We start from the raw sequence: 19760 nt of genomic DNA, 5'->3' as shown, positions 1-19760 counted from the left end.
TATGCTCAGGGATATGGTTTAGTGGTGGACAGATACTGTTGGATTCGATGGTCTCAAAGGTCTTTTACAACCAAAGGATTCCATGGTTCTATGACACTCCAGAAAGATTGGTCATGTTGTTGTGGCTGCCCCATCCCTGGAGGTGTTCCAGGCCAGGTTGGATGGGCCTTGGGCAGCCTGATCCAGTGGGAGGTGTCCGTGCCTATGGCAGGGGGGTTGGAACTGATGATCTTTAAGATCCCTTCCAACCCAAACTATTCTATGATTCTAAGATCACTGAGAAAAATTATTAGCAGCTGGAGGGTGCTGCTGAAGGGAGGACCGTCACATTTCCGCAGTTTTCAGTACTATCTAGAGCACAAAGTCTCTTCTGGTGTTCAAGTCGTCGTCTTCTCTCTTCTTGCATTCTTTCTGTGACCCAAGGTCCCACCTGAGATTCAGGTATCATGTGAAATGCAGGGAAAAGGTCCTTAACTTCCCCTCACCAGGTCAGGCTGTAGCACGGGGACAATATGGTCTTGCTTGAGGCCATACAGTAGGTTATTAGAGAAATTTGGAGCAGAAGAACTTCTCTTGTCTAATGGTCTGGTTTGTGCAGGGTTCGGGTTTCTTAGGCAGGATAACAGTGCAGCACCAGGGGGGGAAGAGTAGAGTCTGTATTGAAGTTTTGAGATATCCCAAGAAAACAGGAGGAGTGGAGATTCCTGAATGTGTCTGGGCAGTGCGTAAAGGAAAGTCTGAAAAAGATTTGAGCGTCTCTGTGCATCCTGACTTCGGTGAAGACCCCTGTGGCATTTGCTCCACTGCAGCCATCTGGGGAGCTACAATCTGCCTGGAGGACCAGAGGAGTAACATCTCACCTCCAGATGTGGTGCAGCAGATCTCCAAAACCGGTTTACCCATATGTGTTTTCAAATCCTAAAAACCTTTTGGAGGCTTCCTGCCCTTATTTATTTATTTATTCATTCTTTGTTTCTCCTTATTTCAGTTGTATTGTTTCAGTCCATGAGACCAAGACAACAATGCACCCGACAGCTTCTCCAGGGGCTGCCTGAGTCCTGGGATGAAGGAGCTGGAGCCAGCAGGTTCCCCACTGCTGGACTCAAAGTACCTCCCACCTCCAAGACATGGAAACTGAAACACCTGGGTTTGCTTTTCTTTTCAGTTTAGCTGAATTCTTCAAAACAGCTCTATTTTTGCATCCCCAACCCCACCACCACCTGGTTCTCATGACCAATGTAACGCTGTTCATGCAAAGATGCTGTGAGCGGGTTTACACAGGGTCTCATCCCCACAGGGGCACATCTGGCTAGCAGAAACCACTACAATCCTGCTCCCTATATCTCCACTCCCAGCCCTATGGATAAAACCAGGTCTTGGGATCAGTATTCCCACATACAGCACCCCAGCGCCTTGTGTTGCCATTAGAGGGTAGCATTTTCAGGCTTTCTCTACTTCCTAGGGAAACAAGAAGTGTTAAAAAAAAGGCTGATTCATTTCCCTTTGCCACTCTTTGAGAGTCATTCCCTGAAATATTTGTCTTAGGATGCAGAAAACTTGGACTGAGACACTGAATACACCTGAGTTTGAGCCGGGCAGGTCATTTGGCCTTTTGTACTCCCTGGAGCATGAAACCCTGCTGTCATCTGGCTCATTCCCCATTCCAGCCACATCTGCAGACGGTGTCCGTGGACTCCTGCATGTCCTCCAAGGGGATGAATTACTCATCCCGGTGGAATTCATCCCTTTTGACCAACCCAAAGCAGATCTGGTATTTCCAGGGCTGTAGAAAGCGCTGCTTTCAGAAAATGCCTGATCATAAGAGCGAGCTTCAACTCAACACGATCCCTCGGCATGTTTTGCAGGAGAGGTTGGTTTTGCATCTTCATTAGATTAAAAAAAAAAGTGAACTGAGACACCTGGAGCGGTCTGAATTGTCTGGGGTCACCCAGCAAGTGAGTGCAGAAACAAGGACCAGGTCTCCTGAGCTCCTGCAGGTTTCTCTTCCTCCCTCATGTCTCGGTGTTTTAAACCACTGATGTGTGTATGAGTTTTTTAACATTCGCAGGCTCCCAGCAGGGTGCTGGTGAGGTGACACTGGGAATTCGGCATCTCGCTAGGGGATGGGTTGGTTTGTTGTAGGGAATTGCAAGCAAAGGAGCAATAAAAACGACGAAAGGTCGGGGACTGATTTATGGTGATAGCTGGAAGGAGCTCGGCGCAGCGATAGAGAAGGGTGGCTGTGATAAGGCTGTGCAAATATTTGTGGGGGTGAAGTCCTGAGGCAGGTGAGTCAACACGAAGGAGCTGTTGAGGCTGTTTGAGAAGCAAGGGCTGAACAAACCAACCGCTGAGCGAACTGATGGCAACAGCAGCCCAGAGCCCCTTCGCCTGCAGAGGAAGCGTGGGGCAGAGCTGTGTTAATTCAAAGAAGACCGCATCAATAGCTGTAGTTGATTCATTTTATCCTCATCTCCACTTTCTGTCAATCCTCTGGAACAGAATAGCTCAGCGCTGGCTTTGGCTATGTCTGTTTTTATTATTTCTCTGTTTCTGGCAGCTTTTTCTCTGCCCAGCACAAACAAAGGAGGAGAAGGAGACACAATCCTTGCCCAGCTACTATGCCACTAAAGTCTGAATTACCCATAGGGATGTAAAACCCCATTTTCTCCCAGGAGGCTGCAGAGAAGAGTGGACGTGTTTGTGTTACTGGGTGTTCACAATGATAGCATGTTTAAAAAGATGATGCTCAGAGGAGCCTATAGGACTGTGGCAGAGTAAACGCACTCTGCATAGGTTTCTTTTCTCTTCATGGATTGGAGAGTGTTTAGAAGACCTGGTTTTGCAGGTGATCCACCTAACCAACTCCTCATGCAGTGGGATGTTGGGACGTGAAAGGAGCAGAGGGTCTTTGTGCTGTGAGGTTGTTGCACGTCCCGTGGCAGAGATTGGCTGCAGGACAAAGCTGAGAGCTGTGATGGGAGGAGAGGAGGTCACAGCCCTGGAAATCGATGGGTTTCAGCAACACCTGAGAAAGGAAAGCCAAACCCGTGTTACATGTTCTTGACAAATAAAGTCCTCTACACAACAAAGAAAATGATTCCTTGGTGTCTCTGACCTTCACTTCCTTGATGAGCTGCGTCAGTACATGGCAGGAAAGGGCCTGGAAATATGCAGAGAGGGTCAAGCGCAGCACCTTTTGCACCCAGCTGGGCTCACGTCTCCCCAGGATCAAGCAGCAATCAGGGTCTAAAGAGAGGAGCTTACAGGAGGCTGATTTCCCACTGCTGTAGTGCCGTGTTCATCTGATTAAAATGACAGCCAGGAGACAGCACCAGGTGCCTGAGCACCTCCTGGCAACAGACATCCAACTGGAGACAGGCAGGTCTGGCTGCCCCTCACTGAAGGTTCCTATATTTTTAGGTCTCTGGGTGACTGCAGCAGCGAAAATCCTAGCACGGATGGGGAATCATAGAATGGTTTGAGTTGGAAGACACCTTAAAGATACCCAGTTCCACCCCTGCCATGGGCAGGGACACCTCCCACTGGATCCGGTTGCTCCAAGCCCCATCCAACCTGGCCTTGAACACCTCCAGGGATGGGGCAGCCACCACTGCTCTGGGCAACCTGGGCCAGGGCCTCCCCACCCTCACAGCAAAACATTTCTTCCTAAGATCTCATCTCAATCTCCCCTCTTTCAGCTGAAAACTGTTCCCCCTCAACCTATCCCTGTATTCTCTGATCAAGAGCCCCTCCCCAGCTTTCCTGGAGCCCCTTTCAGTACTGGAAGCTGCTCTAAGGTCTCCCCAGAGCCTTCTCTTCTCCAGGCTGAACAACCCCAACTCTCTTACCCTGTCCTTGTATGAAGGAATTCGCCTGCCTCCTCCACCGGCCTGAGCCAACCCCACCAAAGGGGTTCTGGGGGCGTCCTGAGGTCTGTCACACGGGGCAGAGCAGTCCTGGGACATGATGTGGCCGTGGTGGCAGCATCTGTGCCCCTGGTGATATCAGACCTTAGAGCAGGGTCTGCCGTGGGGTAGCACTCATTAAGGGCACCTTCAAGATGTGGGGGGTGTGGGGTGCTGGCTGGGGAAACTGAGTTCTGGTGACCGGCTTTTGGGGTATCTGTCTGCCAATATCTTCAGCTGTGATGGTGGTGTGGCTCAGGAAGGATCAGCAATGGTGCGAGGGCTGGACAGGACCTGCGGGAGGTGAGATGTAACCCAGGCAACGCCAAGAAGGAGTGAACTGTCCCAGGCAGTAAGAAGAGTGGGGGCTGAACCCAGAGGACCAGCACAGCTCTTACAGAAGAGTTGGGGTCCCCCATTTACCTCAAAATGCCAGGACTGGAGGCTGCAACGTTCCAAATATCCTGTGGGAACAAGGTCAGGTACCTTCCTGGGGCAAGCAGCAGGCTGGGACGCAGCTTTGGAGGCAAAGCATCCTGGAAACACTGCTGGAAAGTTTTAATGGGGGTAATAGGGGTGTGGAGGTGTTCCCTTTACCAGTGGGGGCCAAACCCACACACGGAGGGGTCAGTAACCCCTGCGGCACGTGGCTGATGAGCAAATCTGTGTCTGTGTGTTACACCATGAAGCTCTGCATCAGTGGGGCTGGGGCGGGATCCCCCTTCCACCCAAACCTGCAGTGCTGGGGGGCAGATGAAGTACAAGTCTGTGTGTCTCCATGTCTGTCTGTCACCTCATGAAGTTCTACATAGAGAGGAGGGGGGAATCCCCCTTCCTTCCAAACCTGAAGTGCTGGGGGGTGGATGGAATCTTTTTGCCTGTGTGTCTTTCTGTCTGTGTGTTACTCATGAAGTTCTGCATGGGAAGAGGATCCCCCGTCCTCCAAACCCTGAAATGCTGGGGGGTGGATGAGCTACACGTCTGTGTCTGTGGATGAGCTACAAGTCTGTGTGTCTGTGTGTCTTTCTGCCTGTGTGTCGTTACCCCATGAAGTTCTGCACGGGAGGAGGATCCCTCATCCTCCAAACCCTGAAGTGTTGGGGGGTGATGAGCTACAAATCTGTGTGTCTTTCTGCCTGTGTCACCCCATGAACTTCCGCATGGGAGGGGGATCCCTCATCCTCTAAACCTTGAAATGCTGGGGGGTGGTGAGCTAAAAGCCTGCATGTCTGTGTGTCTTTCTGTTTCTGTGTTACCCCATGAAGTTCTGCCTGCTGGGGGGAATTCCCCCTTTCTTCAAACCCTGAAATGTGGGGCAGGGTTGATGAGCTACAAGTCTGTGTGTCTGTGTGTCCTTCTGTCTATGTGTTACCCCATGAAGTTCTGCATGGGAGGGGGGATCCCCCATCCTCCAAACCCTGAAGTGTTGGGGGGTGGATGAAAAATCTGTGTGTCCTTCTGTCTGTGTGTTACCCCATGAAGTTCTGCCTATTGGGGGGGGATCCCCCTTTCTCCAAACCCTGAAATGCTGGAGGGTGGATGAGCTACAAGTCTGCGTGTCTGTGTGTCTTTCTGTCTGTGTGATACCCCACGAAGTTCTGCATGGGAGGGGGATCCCCCTTTCTCCAAACCCCGAAGTATTATGGGGTGGATAAGCTAAAAGTGTGCGTGTTTGTGTGTCTTTCTGTTTCTGTGCTACCCCATAAAGTTCTGCCTACTGGGGGGGATCCCCTTTCCTCCAAACCCTGAAGTGCTGGTGGTTGATGAGCTATAAGTCTGTGTCTGTGGATGAGCTACAAGTCTGTGTGTCTTTCTGTCTGTGTCACCCCATGAAGTTCTGCACGGGAGGAGGATCCCCCTTTCTCCAAACTCTGAAGTATTGAGGGGTGGATGAGCTAAAAGTGTGCGTGTTTGTGTGTCTTTCTGTTTCTGTGTTACCGCATGAAATTCTGCATACTGGGGGTGACCCCCTTTCCTCTAAACCCTGAAGTGTTGGTGGCTGTTGAGCTACAAGTCTGTGTCTGTGCATGAGCTACAAGGCTGTGCGTCTGTGTGTCCTTCTGTCTGTGTGTTACCCCATGAAGTTCTGCATGGGAGGGGGGATCTCCTTTCCTCCAAACCCTGAAATGCTGGGGGGTGGATGAGCTAAAAATCTGCGTGTCTGTGTGTCTTTCTGTCTGTGTGTTATCCCATGAAGTTCTGCATGGGAGGAGGATCCCTCATCCTCCAAACCCTGAAGTGTTGGGGGGTGATGAGCTAAAAGGCTGCGTGTCTTTCTGTCTGTGTGTTACCCCATGAAGTTCTGCCTACTGGGGGGGATCCCCCTTTCTCCAAACCCTGAAATGCGGGGGGTGATGAGCTGCAAGTCTGTGTGTCATGGGAGGGGGATCCCCCTTTCTCCAAGCCCTGCATCTCTTGAGGGGGGGGGGGGGGTGCAAGGCAGAGCTCTGCTCTGGGGGGATGGCATTAACCCCTGCCTGGCCGGGGCTCGGGGGCGGGGGAAGGGGTGCCCCGGGCCGCGGGGCGGAGCGGGGCGGGGGGGGCTGGTCCTGCCCCGGCGGCGGGGCCGGGATGCGGCGGGGCCGGGTGCAGGATGCGCTGCGGGGCGCTGGCGCTGGCGCTGCTCTGCGCCCTCCCCGTGTGCCCCGCGGCGCTGGAACCCCCCGAGACGGGATCGGGGCTGCACTCAGGTACGGAGCGGGGCGGGGAGGAGACGGGGACACCCCGAGGAGAAGGCAGCGGGGGGCTTACACCGGCCTCGCACATGCTGTGGCTCCCCGGGATGCTCGGCACGGCGGTCCCCGCTAGGATGCACTGTTCGCCCGGCGCTGCCGAGAGAGCGGCCGGACCGCAGCGCCGGCGGGGTCAGGGGGTGCCCCTGGAGCCCCCGCATCCCTTCCCCAGGGTCCCCATCACCCCCCTCTGCATCTCGGCTGCGGGGCAGCCACTCATCCCCAGGGCTCCCATTGCATCCCCCCATTCCCAGGGTCCCCATCACCCCCCTTTGCATCCCAGCTGCGGGGCAGCCACGCTTCCCAGGGTCCCCATTACACCCCCCTGCATCCCAGCCGTGGGGCAGCCACGCTTCCCCAAGGTCCCCATCACATTCCCCCGTTCCTGGAGTCCCCATCACATCCCTCTGCATCCCAGCCGTGGGGCAGCCACGCTTCCCCAGAGTCCCCATCACATTCCCCAGTTCCTGGGGTCCCCATCACATCCCTCTGCATCCCAGCCATGGGGCAGCCACGCTTCCCTGCGGTCCCCATCACACCCCTCTGCATCCCGGCTGCGGGGCAGCCACTCATCCCCAGGGCTCCCATTGCATCCCCCCATTCTCAGGGTCCCCATTGTGTCCCCCTGCATCCTGGCTCTGGCGCAGCCACACTTCCCCATGGTCCCCATCACATTCCCCTGTTCCTGGGGTCCCCATCACATTCCCCTGCATCCCAGCCGTGGGGCTGCCACACTTCCCCAGGGTCCCCATCACATCCCCCTGCATCCCAGCTCTGGGGCAGACACTCTTCCGCAGGGCCCCCATCGCATCCCCCGTTTAGGCAGAGTTGGGGGCTGGCAGGGAAGCGCTCCCTTTGGGGGTCTGTGTGTCGATCTGTCGTAGTGTGGTTAAGGGTTTTTGGTGGCAGAGCCACCGCTGGAGCAAGGCACAGTGTCCCTCTCCCTGCAGGAGCAGAGGAGCTGGGCTTGCTCGGATTTGTGTGTGGATGTATAATATAATGGGTTCGTGCGCGCCACAGCTGGGGCTGTTCTTCTATCTGGGGCACTGCTGCACATCTCCACGTCCCTCCTCTCTCCCTTCTGCATCTGTTCACCGAGTCACTGCCCCAAAACTGTTCACACTCCCCTCCCTCCCCATGGCAGGAGCCTCAGCAGAGTCCAGACCCATCACTCTATAAAACAGGGTTTGTGTCATGAAAAGTCCAGGCAAGCCCTTTTCCCGCTGTTCAGTGGGAAGTGATGGGATGACGAATGCTTTGATAGTAACTATAAAAAAGGTGTTTATTTTGAAGGAAGCACTGACTGTTTCTAAGGCACTCGTTGCTACACTTGCATTGTGCTAACATGTTCAGGTCCCAGTTGGAAGTGGTGACTCCATCCTTGTGGCCACTGCACAAACCGCTGCCTAAAAACACGTGGGTCTGATTATGTCAGAGCCTTTAGTACTGCACATCAATGGGAATGTGGTTCTGAGAGGTAAACCACTGGTTTATCTCAGTTGGGCTTAACTCCATTGGCTCGGAAACAAGGCTGGAGTGATGCAGTTCACAGCCTGGGAAACTGAGCTAGGAATTGCATTCCAGGGGCTGGAACTGGAGCAAAATCCAAGTGGAGATACGGTGCAGGGGGGTTTGGGGTTGAAATGAAGAACTTGAGAGTTAATAACTTCGGTGAGGGTATTGGGCAGTGTATGAAGGAAGGGAGAGAGCAGAGAGGTATGTCTACAGCCCAGCATTTCCGCAGGCTCGGTAGGGAAGGGAAGAGCTGGAAGCACCAGTTGGCTGTAGCAGCATTAGGAAGCTTCATGCTCGTTATATGGTTCCCTTGGGTCATGGGACAGCCATGAGGAGGATTTGACTGAGCATCATCCAGGTGTTTGGCTTTAACCTTTGAGCAGTTCTGCCTTGGAAAAGCTCAGGAACTTGGGCGGGTTTCCAGAAGCTCTGAAATGTTGTAGATCCTGGCAGAAACGGGGCACAGTCACCCAAAGGTGTGGGCGTCTTAGGCTTTGACATGAAAGAAGGCAGTTCTCTGGGGCTGAGGCACTTGAACGTTCTTCATCCAGTCCCTACTGCTGGTGCAGTTCTGCTCCGAGAATGGCCCACATAGCACAACCACAAGAAATATCCTCAAAGAGAGGGACGGGGAGTGAGAGCAGCCGGCTCCAGAGCTTGGCTGGCCTTGCTGACCTTGGAGCCAGGCTTGGCTTTGCAAGCTGGAGCAGTGACCCGTGGCACTCCTACAGACGGCCGGGCGCTCTGCACGCCAAGCCCGAGTCAAGTGGGGAATAATTGAAGCGAGGAGCAAGTGCCAGAAGAGAGCAGCTAATGACTGGAGTCGGGAGCTGGTGTTCAAAGCTGGTGGGACCTTGCACGTTCCCTCTGCTCCATGCAGGAGGAGAGAGCTCAACATACAACATTTGTGGCACCTTAGGGTCGGAAGGAAGTTAGGATTCATTTCTTAAATGGATCCCTTAGGAAATAAGGATCCATTTCATCGTCTTCTCTCACTCCAGTTCAGACAGGGTTAGGTGATATTTTTTTTTGATGACTCCTGGTCCTCTGCTTGGGTTAGGGTAGCAAACAGTTGGTATTTCTGCAGCATCCCTATTATGGGACTGGAATCATTCCCTCTCCTGTGCCTGGTTGGAAGAAGGGTTCACATGGCTCCTGCCTGGGAGAGGTTTCTGAGTTCATAAGCCCCCAGCTGGGGCTTTGGGTTGTAAAAGCAAGAGATGAATCCATCTGGGAGGGAAACTAAACTGCCACCATTTGTGTTTGTAGCTGTTGCCAGAACGATGCTTGCTGATGATCTCAGGAGGGACGAGGGTGCCAGAATTGGGTGGGAATCGACTCCAGCGCACCAGGACTGCGGATGCTTGGTGTCCTCTCCCTCAGAGCACACCCATACGCTTTAAAGAAGTGGTGTTTGCACTGAACCAAATCTGTCCCTTGAGCCCTAATCCGTGCATTACCCAGAGCAGCAAGATGGCCTGGGGATGGAAGAGGGGTTGATTTTTCGGGGAGTATTATAAGGCAACAGATGGGAGGTGATCTCCACGTAGTCACTGCTGCTGTGGAGCTGTGACGTTGTGCATGGTAGGCAAAACCCCAGATCCCTCCTTCCCAAGGCTGAATTATTCAGCTTGTACCTGGTTTTAGTGGTTTGAGCTGTAACAATTCCTGAGTGAGACACCTCACGGCACTGTGGGTCTGCGGTGATGGGAGAAAGCATTTCTTTGAGTTTGGGGTGCTGTGGGGTTGCACGATCCCTGGCTGCCTCTGAGCTTCCTCGTTTCATGTCCCCAGTGCCCTGATCTGCTGGCACCAGTGGGCACGACATGATCATCTCACGTGCTTTGAGCCCACCACGTTGTTCAGGAGATGCTCTGGTTAAGAAGAAGGGGAGAGTGGGAAACCTTAGTGTAGTGAAGTCCAGGGTCTCTGGGACTCCTGGGAGCTGTTTTTTTTTCCCCATGAAGTGCAATAACCATAATTGCAACCCAGCCCCACAAAACACAAAACTCTCCAAACCAACCCAGAAAATTCCCGTCTGGGAACGTGACCCAAAAATTAATGCGCACGAACAATTTGCTCTTAATTAAAGCTTGGAGTCACCCAATTAAAATCTGCTTAATTAAGAGATGAGTGGCGTCTGAAAATGCAAGGCTTGGATCCTGCAGATGGTATTTCTTGCTCGAGGGTTGGGGAAAGTAGTCTTTCAGTAAATTATCCTCCTGGAGGTCTGGTACTCCGAAATGTCCAATATGGCATTGCGCAGCAAGGCTCCTCCGTGCTGGCATCTTATGCTATCAGGTGCTTGTAATTAGGGTGTGTACGTGGACTTTGTAAACTAAACATTTAACCTCATGTAAATATGCAAAATCACACATAAGTAGTGATGTGTTGGTGCTGTTTGTGTGTGTACGGCAGCGTATAGAATAGTAACCATGGCCTTGTGCTCAGCACTGGTGAGGTTGCACCAATCTTTCAGTAAAGAAATTTTTCTTAATATCCAATCAAAACCTCCCTGGTACGACTTGAGGCCATTTCCTCTCATCGCTTGTTACTTGGGAGAAAAGCCCAACACCCACCTCACCACAATCAACTTTCAGCTAGTGGTAGAAAACGATGAGATCTCCCCTAAGCCTCCTCTTTTCCAAGCTAACTAATCCCAGGTCCCTCAGCCACTTCTCGTAACCCCTGTGCTCCAACCCCTTCCCCAGCTCCGTTCCCCTCCTCTGGTCCCTCCAGGCCCTCAACATCTTTCTTCTACTGAGGGACCCAAAACTGAACCCAGGATTCGAGGTGCAGCCTCACCAGCACCAAGTCCAGGGGCACAATCCCTTCCCTGCTCCTGCTGGCCACACCATGGCTAATCCAAGCCAGGATGTTGTTGGCCTCCTTGGCCACCTGCACCACTGCTGGCTCATGTTCAGCTGCTGTTGACCAATATCCCAATTATGATGGCTTGGTTGCTTCCCCACTTGCACCAAACTCAGTGCAGTTGGATGCCCACTCACTCGGGTGATTTGGGAACCCCAGCCTGAGCGTGGCCCCAGTTTCCTCCGACATGTCCAGAGGAGAAAGCACTGACCTAGAATATGATGCTGCATTTTGGGATGTGGCATGTGCTGGCTGTTTTCACTCTGCTTTTGCCAAATGGTGCCATCCCACCCAGCACCACCACCTTCCCAAGGTGATGGGAGACACACGATGCTTATGGCAAAGCCATAAGCACTGGTGAGACCGCACCTCGAATACTGTGTTCAGTTCTGGGCCACTCACCACAAGAAGGATGTTGAGGCTCTGCAGTGTGTCCAGAGAAGAGCAACAAAGCTGGTGAGGGGGCTGGAGAACAAGTCTTACGAGGAGCGGCTGAGAGAGCTGGGGTTGTTTAGCCTGGAGAAGAGGAGGCTGAGGGGAGACCTTATTACTCTCTACAACTACCTGAAAGGAGGTTGTGGAGAGGAAGGAGGTGGGCTCTTCTCCCAAGTGACAGGGGACAGGACTAGGGGGAATGGCCTGAAGCTACGTCAGGGGAGGTTCAGGTTGGATATCAGAAAAAAATTCTTCACAGAAAGAGTCATCGGGCACTGGAACAGCTGCCCAGGGAGGGGGTCGAGTCACCTTCCCTGGAGGTGTTTAAGGAACGGGTTGATGAAGTGCTTAGGGACATGGTTTAGGGAGTGTTAGGAATGGTTGGACTCGATGATCCAATGGGTCCTTTCCAACCTTGTGATTCTGTGATTCTGTGATTCATAAGGGACAGAGACACTGGAGCGCAGGGACACTGCGATGTGTGTTCATGCACGGAGCTGGTTGTGCTCCTGGAGCTGCTGTATCCTGACAGCTGCTGTGCTAATGCTTTTCTGTGGGGTTTAACTTTGCTCAACTTGAGCTGTTTGGACTGAAAAGGCAGTTATAAGTCTGTCTCGTGTTGAATTATCTGAAAAATGTCAGCCCAGACTGCCCCACCATTCCCAGGATCCCCGTCTTCAGCGTGAAAGCTGGAGTGCAGACTTGAAGTTTGGCAGCATCCCCATGAGAAATCCTTCCAGATTAGCCCAAGTTATAAAAATCCTAAACCTTTCCGCCAGCAATGCACCATATGGAGCCTCATTTCCTAAAAACTCTCTCTCCCTATTGTTTCTTTCAAGTGCCCACTCTCTTTGTGCCAGTGGGTCCGGATTCTGCCCTGGGCTGTCTCTGGCACCAACAGCAGATGTCCCCACGCATGTAGAGGAGATAAGGACTAAGGCGCTTCTATCTACTCTCCAGCCAGTGATGCTGGTGCTGCTTACACCTCTATTTTTTTGCATGTAATAGGTGGAAATCGTCACAATTTAAATGCCAATGTGCTGGGAATGGGTTTCAAGGGTGAATTAAGTGCTGTTCCTCAGGGGATGATTTTTCTAGAGTAGAAGCATAATTGATAGTCTGCATGCTGCAGGTTTACAATTGTATAAACTTACCAGGGAGTTGAGCTAGATGAGAAATGCACTGTGCCAGCGGAAAAATAAACAGTTTGAACTGGGCTGTGTGCTGTTATGCCTGCACCAGTGTCTGCCCTTGTCAAAATATTGACAGAAGCCTCCTTACTCTCCCAGGGAAAGCCTGGTGCTGGCAAGCAGCTCCAGCTCCTGGTGCCTAAGACCAAACTAAGCCGGGCTATTTTAGGGTGGTTTCCAGTGAGGTGGAGAGGTCTGGGTGAGGGGGGACACAGGATTTGGCATCACCACTTCTTTCGCCGGGGCAGGTTTCAAAAAATCTCCCAGTTTCTTGCAGGGACAGCCACCATCTGCTCCTTGTTGAGGTTCTGGCTGCATGGTGGGGGCTGATATAAGGTTGTTCCACTCCTGGCTGAGGCAGTTGGGGCTCTTTATATATCTTCTCTATGTGAGATATATATATATATATATATATATATATATATGTATATATAGTATTAATCTTTGCTCTTACAGGCCTTGTAGTCACTGCGGGGCCATGGGGCTGGTGTGAAGCTCATGCAGGCAAGGGTTACTGGCTGTGGTGCCACTGTCAGTAGCTGCGAATGCTTAGGGTTCAGCTTCCAAAGCCAGGAGCCCACTCCCCCATCAGTGCAGCATATGAGATCGTTCATGCTTCTGGGTTTTGGTTTTGTTGGAGGCTTTTTTGGGAAGGAAAGCTCAGGAGCCTCTTTGGAGAGGTGATGGATGTCAGCATCTCAGGTGCTGGGGGCTTGGTCTTTGTGGCCGTTGTGGCTGGGTGCAGGCTCAGGACTCGGTTCTGCAGGACACAAGGAAGGAAACTTCCTCCACAGGGATGCTCCTGCATCCGAGGGGATCTCCACTGGCATTGCAGCTCTCGCCCAGGCATGGAAAGGGCCTCTCCCCACTACTGCCTGGCCACACCAGTGGTGTTTCAGGGGTCAGATATTAGTGCAGAAACTCATTTCCTTCTGCTACAAAGAGAGCAGAAAGCTGTTCACACCAACCGACCATCAGAACGCAAGACTATTATTTCTTTTTTTTTTATTCTTTGCTCCCTATTTTTAAACAAACCAGGCTGGCAAGGCTGGGTCTGTCCCCTTCCTTCTTCACCTGGCAGAGGGAGCGTGGGAGAGCTCAGCAAGGGGCTGAGCATCCTTGGCTCTGCCAGCTGCACCTTGGGGTGTAGCAGCACGCTGAGAGCTGGTGCTGCCATGGGCTGCGCTTTGTTGAGGGCACACGGTGAGAGTGGCAGCTGGAAGTGCTTGCTGACTGCTAGCTGGTGGCAAAGGGACTCCTTGTCCCCATAGTCTCTTCCTTGTGCCAGGCTTAATTCAACCTGCAGCCCCTGTGTCAGAGCAGTTGGCTGAAAAGCTTTGCTCTCTTGTGGCCATCAATTAAGGGAAAATAAAAACCAAACTCTTTAAGCACCCTCCTCCCCTGCTTTCCCACTCTGCAAACTCAAGAGAGCAATGGAGTGACAAAAATCAGCTTCTGTTTGGGGCACGTCAACCTTGACGGTGCGTCTCTGTCCCACAATGATGGCAATTAGTGCAGCACAAATTACCCCAGTGGAACTTTGCCTGACTCCCCCATCCCTCCCGGCAGTGTAATTTCTGTGGGGTTAAAGGCCACCTCAGGTCACATCGCGCTGATCCTGGTGCCTCCGGGGACAAGGGTGCCCCAGCGCTCAGCCTTTGGTGCTGGGCTGGGTAGATGGGAGGCACGCAGTGGGACAGAGGGACGTGGGGGCTTCAGATGCTTTCATAAATGGATTGTGGCGTCTCTGTGGGAAAGAGCACCAGGATTTGCTACAAGGTGGATTTCTTTTCCCTAGTTCCCTTTCCCTCTCTGCCCTGCCCATGGTGCCTGCTGGGAACCAATATTTGAGGAAGGAGGTGAGAAGAACCAAGGAGGTGCATTGGCTCTCTTGGAGCAGGGTTGCCTCCAATGCTTCCCCATCCCCGCTTGCTCCCAGCAGCCCAAATGCCCTCTGCAGGACAGGACCAGGATACGGAGGGAGAAGATGAGTGAGGCAAGACAGCCCTTGAAGAGACGTGCTTGGATACCACCTGGATTCTCCAAGCTGGGAGTGGTTTTACTGGGCTTGAACTGCAGTGAAATATTATCTGTTTCTCAATGGCAAAGGTACCATGTTTCCTGTGAGGGTGAGGAGGCACTGGCCCAGGTTGCCCAGAGCGGTGGTGGCTGCCCCATCCCTGGAGGTGTTCCAGGCCAGGTTGGATGCGGCTTGGAGCCCCTGATCCAGTGGGATGTGTCCCTGCCCATGGCAGGGAGTGGAACTGGATAGGCTTTGAGGTTCCTTCCAACCCAAACCATTCCATGATTCTATGACCTCATGGAAAGGAAGGGCTGAGCCTCTGATTGTTCATGTAGCTCACATGGCTTTGGGCACCACTTTGAGGATTTCATGTGGGTGCTTTCTCTTAGGGTGGTGTGAATTTGCATGTGTGCCTGTGGCCTTTTTTCCTACTCTAAGGAACCCCATAATCTGCATTTGTGCTCACATGAGAAGCTCTGCTTGGTGGTAGGGACCCAACACTGGGGATGGGATCTGCTGCAGCACCTGGTGTTCCTTGTTGTGGCTCCACGTGGCAGGTGTGCCAAGTCCATCCCCTCCTAAAACTGCTGTGGGGAAATGAGAGGGTTTGGGCGCAGGTCAAATAGATTTAGCCTGGGGACAACAGTTGATTTCTGTTTCTTTCACCGCAGTGCGATTAAAGGTCAAAGATTTTGTCTTAGTTTTGGCGTTTTAAATTCATTCAAATTGCAGTTTTCATTTTCTGAAAAGGGAAAAATCATTCAGAAGGATAATTAAGTTTTATTTATTGAAAGCTGACTACCTCCCAGCTAGCATTGTGCAGAAGATGGATATATTCTAAGTTAATACATTTAGATACAACATAAAATATTTCCATCGGGACTTGGAGGAATAGGAGAAGCTGGCAGGTGATATATCGTAGAAGCATTTTAAAGCACTTCAGCGTCACAAATTCATCCTCTACTGCAAGCAGCTGTGGAGGAGGAGGCAGCTGGTGGTTGTCACCAGTCCCAACTCTCTAGAGCTGGCAATGGAAGTGAAGAGCATCGTGGGGCAGGGAAGGATGGTTTAGAGAAGGGCCCAGGATCTTTCAGCTCATCTGGATGGCTTTGATGGGAGAAGCTAGTCTAGTAGCCCTGCCTGCTTTTTGGGTGGGGAAAGGTCTGGTTACTAGATGCCCGGTGCTCTGACTTGGAGAACACCTGGGAGCAGATGGCTGGGTGCTCTGCCCCCTGAGAGAGCTCGCTGGTGGAGAGGCTCCACACACCTGCGCACAATAACTAACTCGAGGATAGGTCATTGCTGGGAAATAAAGCGTCGGTAGCTTTTGAAGTCAGGACCAACCTGGGAAGCAGTGGGATTGGATGGCCATGACACAGAGCAGGGCTGAGGTTCCATGGTCTCCTGCTTTGCTGTAGCCTCACAGTAGCTGTTGCTCTCTGCCCATGGTTTCCATTCACCTTGGAGGTGTTCAAGGCCAGGTTGGATGGAGCTTTGAGCAACCTGATCCAGTGGGACTTGTCCCTGCCCGAGGCAGGGGAGTGGAACTGAATGACCTTTGAGATCCCTTCCAACTAAACCATCCTGTGATCTGTAAAGCAGGGCATGATAGCTGAAGACAGCTGTGTGTCTTCATTCTTTCTGTAATGACACTGAGATCTCTTTGCAAGACAAAATGCAGCCAGGCAGTAGATAATGTTCCATTAACTCCTCTTTCTCTCTCTTCTCTTTTAAACCTGCTAGATATGATGTTTTGAAGAACTGCTGCTATTTTGCCAGCCTGCTCTGTCTTATGCACATCCATTCCCTCTCTCCCTTCCTTGTGAGTGCAGCGCTGAGGTTTGTGCCATTGCAGTTCCAGCAGAGCGCTCTGGATCTTAACAGAGAGAAGCAGGAGTCGATGGGTTTGATAGGAGCAGATCCCACTGGATGACACAATTCATCCCTGCAAGGTGTAAATCAGAAGAGCTATTCAAAGCAACCCCCAGCATGAAGACCGTAGAGTTGTAGGGCGAGGAAGGGGGGTGAACAGAATTTATTGGGATATTCTATGTGTACAGCACCATACGGGACCCAGACCTGATGTGTTTTGGGGCACTTTTTTGTCTCTGCTAAGGATTAAGGGTGTGTATACTCAAGACTGAGTATGAGTACATGCTGCAGGTTAAGTATAGCTTTTCAGAGCAATAGAGGTAAATTTTGTTGTGACTTTTTCTGCTTTCCTGCTGCTGAGCCTTTATTTATAAGCCACATTTTCGATGACAGCTTCCACTGAGAGTGGGAATTGCTTGATTAAAGAGGCAGGTTAAATGAGTTGCCATCCAAAGAAGGCATCTGCTGCACAGGAGTGAAACCTTTAGTTTGACAGAGTTGCATTATTAATACATTCCTGAAGTCCTTGAATGGATCAATTAAACATCTGGGTTTTGCCTGTGGAAATGCTAGGCTTTGTTTTGGCAGGCAGGGATGTACCAGGGCTGAGTGAGATGTTCTGTAATGAGAGCTATTAAAAGGTCATTAGCGATGCAGAGGGGGGTTTGAAGCTGGATCTCTCTTTCTGGCAGCAAGCTTTGCGTGAGCAGATTTTAAACAACTCCTATGCTTTTCTTCTCCCCTCCTTACTGGAGCGTTTTGAATGAAAGATTTGGGAGAGAGAAGAGAGGACTTGGTCTCTATTGTGCCACATGTTCCTTCTCGCCCTGGCCCATGAGTAGAGGACACAGGATGCAGAGTTTGAAGTGAGCTGCAAAGAGGGAGGGAGAGAGAAAACCAGTGGATGTGCACTCTGTACATAGAGTTTGAGTGACTTAAAGAACCTGAGTGGTCTTGCTGTCCTACATCACTTGGAAGCTCCTGCCTGTGCCTGCGTCCAGCCAGCTCCTCGGTGCCTCTGGTCGGTTCTCCCTATGGATTCTCAATCAGATGTTTGAACGCAGCCAGTGCCACAGCAGAAATGATTCGTGGTGTGGCTGCTGGGCATTTTGCCGCAGTTCAGTGGCTGCAATCAGCTGATTGCAGGGTCTCACCTTCTTCCAGGGCAGGGTGGTTGGTGTAGGGACCTTCATTCCTGGCAGCACACGATGAGGTTTGTTTTTGTTTCCAAAGGTTGTGTTTCTGCCTTGGGGCAGGCAACAAAGCCCTGAGCTCCCTGCTACAACGTAAATGAAAAATCGTACAATTTATTCCTGTTTCATGTCAATAATTGCAAGCATTTGTGCTCATTTGGGAGGAGAGAAGAGCCCAAGTTCCTCGCACAGGAGTCTCTGAGCAAGACTTCAGCCTAGGGCAGGAATTGGGTCCCATGCTGAGTCCTCCCAAGCAGTGAAAAAGAGGCAGTGAAAAAAAGGCAGCTGGAAATTACTCTCAGCCTTTCTGCTGATGTGCTGCATGGTGGAGATGGAATCATAGAATCATAGAATCACGAGGTTGGAAAAGGCCTCTTAGATCATGGAGTCCAACCATTCCTATCAGCCATTAAACCATGTCCCTGAGCACCTTGTCTACCCATCTTTTAAATCCCTCCAGAGATGGTGACCGCACCACCTCCCTGGGCAGCCTCTGCCAGGGCCCAATGACCCTTTCTGTGAAAAATTTTTTCCTGATATCCAGTCTGACCTCCCCTGGTACAGCTTGAGGCCACTCCCCCTTGTCCTGTCCCCTGTCACTTGGGAGAAGAGCCCAGCACCCTCCTCTCTACAACCTCCTTCCAGGTAGTTGTAGAGAGCAATAAGGTCTCCCCTCAGCCTCCTCTTCTCCAGGCTAAACAATCCCAGGTCCTTCAGCCGCTCCTCTTAAGACTTGCTCTCCAGCCCCTTTCCCAGCTTCAGTGCTCTTTTCTGTGTTGTGGGGATGGATGCTTTGCAGGGACAAAAGCAAAGCTGCCTCAGCCCTGCTCCTGGGGCTGCTCCAGAGGAGGAAAGCGCTCCTTCCCGCTTCCCAGTGTGACATTCATGAGGCTGTGTGTGTATTTCATCCTCCCAAGCATGGGCAGATGCTTTCTAATCCCCATCCAGTTTGCACTTGGCATCAAATCCCTCAGGGCTGAAGTCAGCTCCGGTGGCTGTGACTTGGATGCTGCCATCGCCAGGCAGGTCAGCGCTTGTCCCAGATCCCTTGGGCTGACAAACCGGGATGAAAGGTGGGCATCCTAGGCTGGCTCCGGCTCCCAGCCCCTGGGGAGAGCCGCTTACCCTGGCGTGCTGAGGATGAACCAAAGTGGTGCCCATCTCCCTGAGCACCTGTGGTGTGGGGGAAGTGAAAGTCACCCTGTTCGGACGAGGAAGGTCTTGCAAAACCACCTACCGGGGAGGTCCACAATGTTCCCTCCATTGCAGAGTAAGCCTTTAAGCTGCTAAACTTGCTTTGAGCAAAACCTTCCTTTGGTGGGTTTTCTTACGAGGAGATCATGCGCCTGCCCAGAGTGGGTAGTTTTTTGTATCCTTATTAATGAGTTCATTTTGTAATGCTTCGCTTATGGTTTTCCTCTCCAAATGAGTGGACTTTTGGGAATCCTATACTTTCTGCAATAAAAGTGCTGTTAATTTTCTTCCACAGCTCTGCTGGTTTTAATTCTAACCTCCCACGTTAGCTGTAAAAACCCATATGTTTATTGTATTTATTATTTAATTTGCTGCTGGCCTACCTCAGGGTTGGGTTGTGGTAGAGTCTCAGTTGCTGGGGGGACTGTAAATCCAGATGAGATACGTCCCCTAAAGGGAAAGACATTTTTCCAATTTAGCCATGGCTGTTTGGTACCAACGTAGGAATTTTGTTGATCTCCTTTAGCACATTCTTGGTACAACACTGGATCACATTGGGTTTTTTTTACTGTCTTGAAAATGCAAAAATAAGAGCAGATCCCGTGCTCAGCAACCAGTCTTGTACCATTTGATGGATGATGATTAAGCAAAATGACTCAAAACGAAATTAAAGCATCAAAAATGCTGTGCATTACAGTTTATCCCAAGCTTGGTCACTTTAAAAAGCAGTACTTGGAAGATCATATCTTTGGTACTTCTGGTTTAATGATTTAAATGTTATATTTTTCTGTCTTAAATACAGAAGGCAGTCATCGTTCTGGGTGGAC

General features: G+C 51.5%; 1 protein-coding gene across 3 annotated transcripts in view; it reads left to right on the top strand.

Moving 5' to 3' along the window:
• The first annotated feature begins 6473 nt into the window (after positions 1–6473).
• LOC128854080 (collagen alpha-1(I) chain-like) overlaps positions 6474–19760 on the top strand; it is a 95772-nt gene continuing 82485 nt past the window's right edge. For all 3 annotated transcript variants that reach the window (XM_054083959.1, XM_054083958.1, XM_054083957.1), the window contains exon 1: positions 6474–6598. In XM_054083959.1, the coding sequence (XP_053939934.1) occupies positions 6502–6598 (97 nt within the window). In that variant the 5' untranslated portion in view covers positions 6474–6501. The remainder of the gene's footprint in view (positions 6599–19760) is intronic.

The sequence above is a fragment of the Cuculus canorus genome, chromosome 19 (assembly GCF_017976375.1).
Source record: "Cuculus canorus isolate bCucCan1 chromosome 19, bCucCan1.pri, whole genome shotgun sequence".
Lineage (NCBI taxonomy): Eukaryota > Metazoa > Chordata > Aves > Cuculiformes > Cuculidae > Cuculus > Cuculus canorus.
This window is presented reverse-complemented; position numbering and strand designations above follow the sequence as displayed.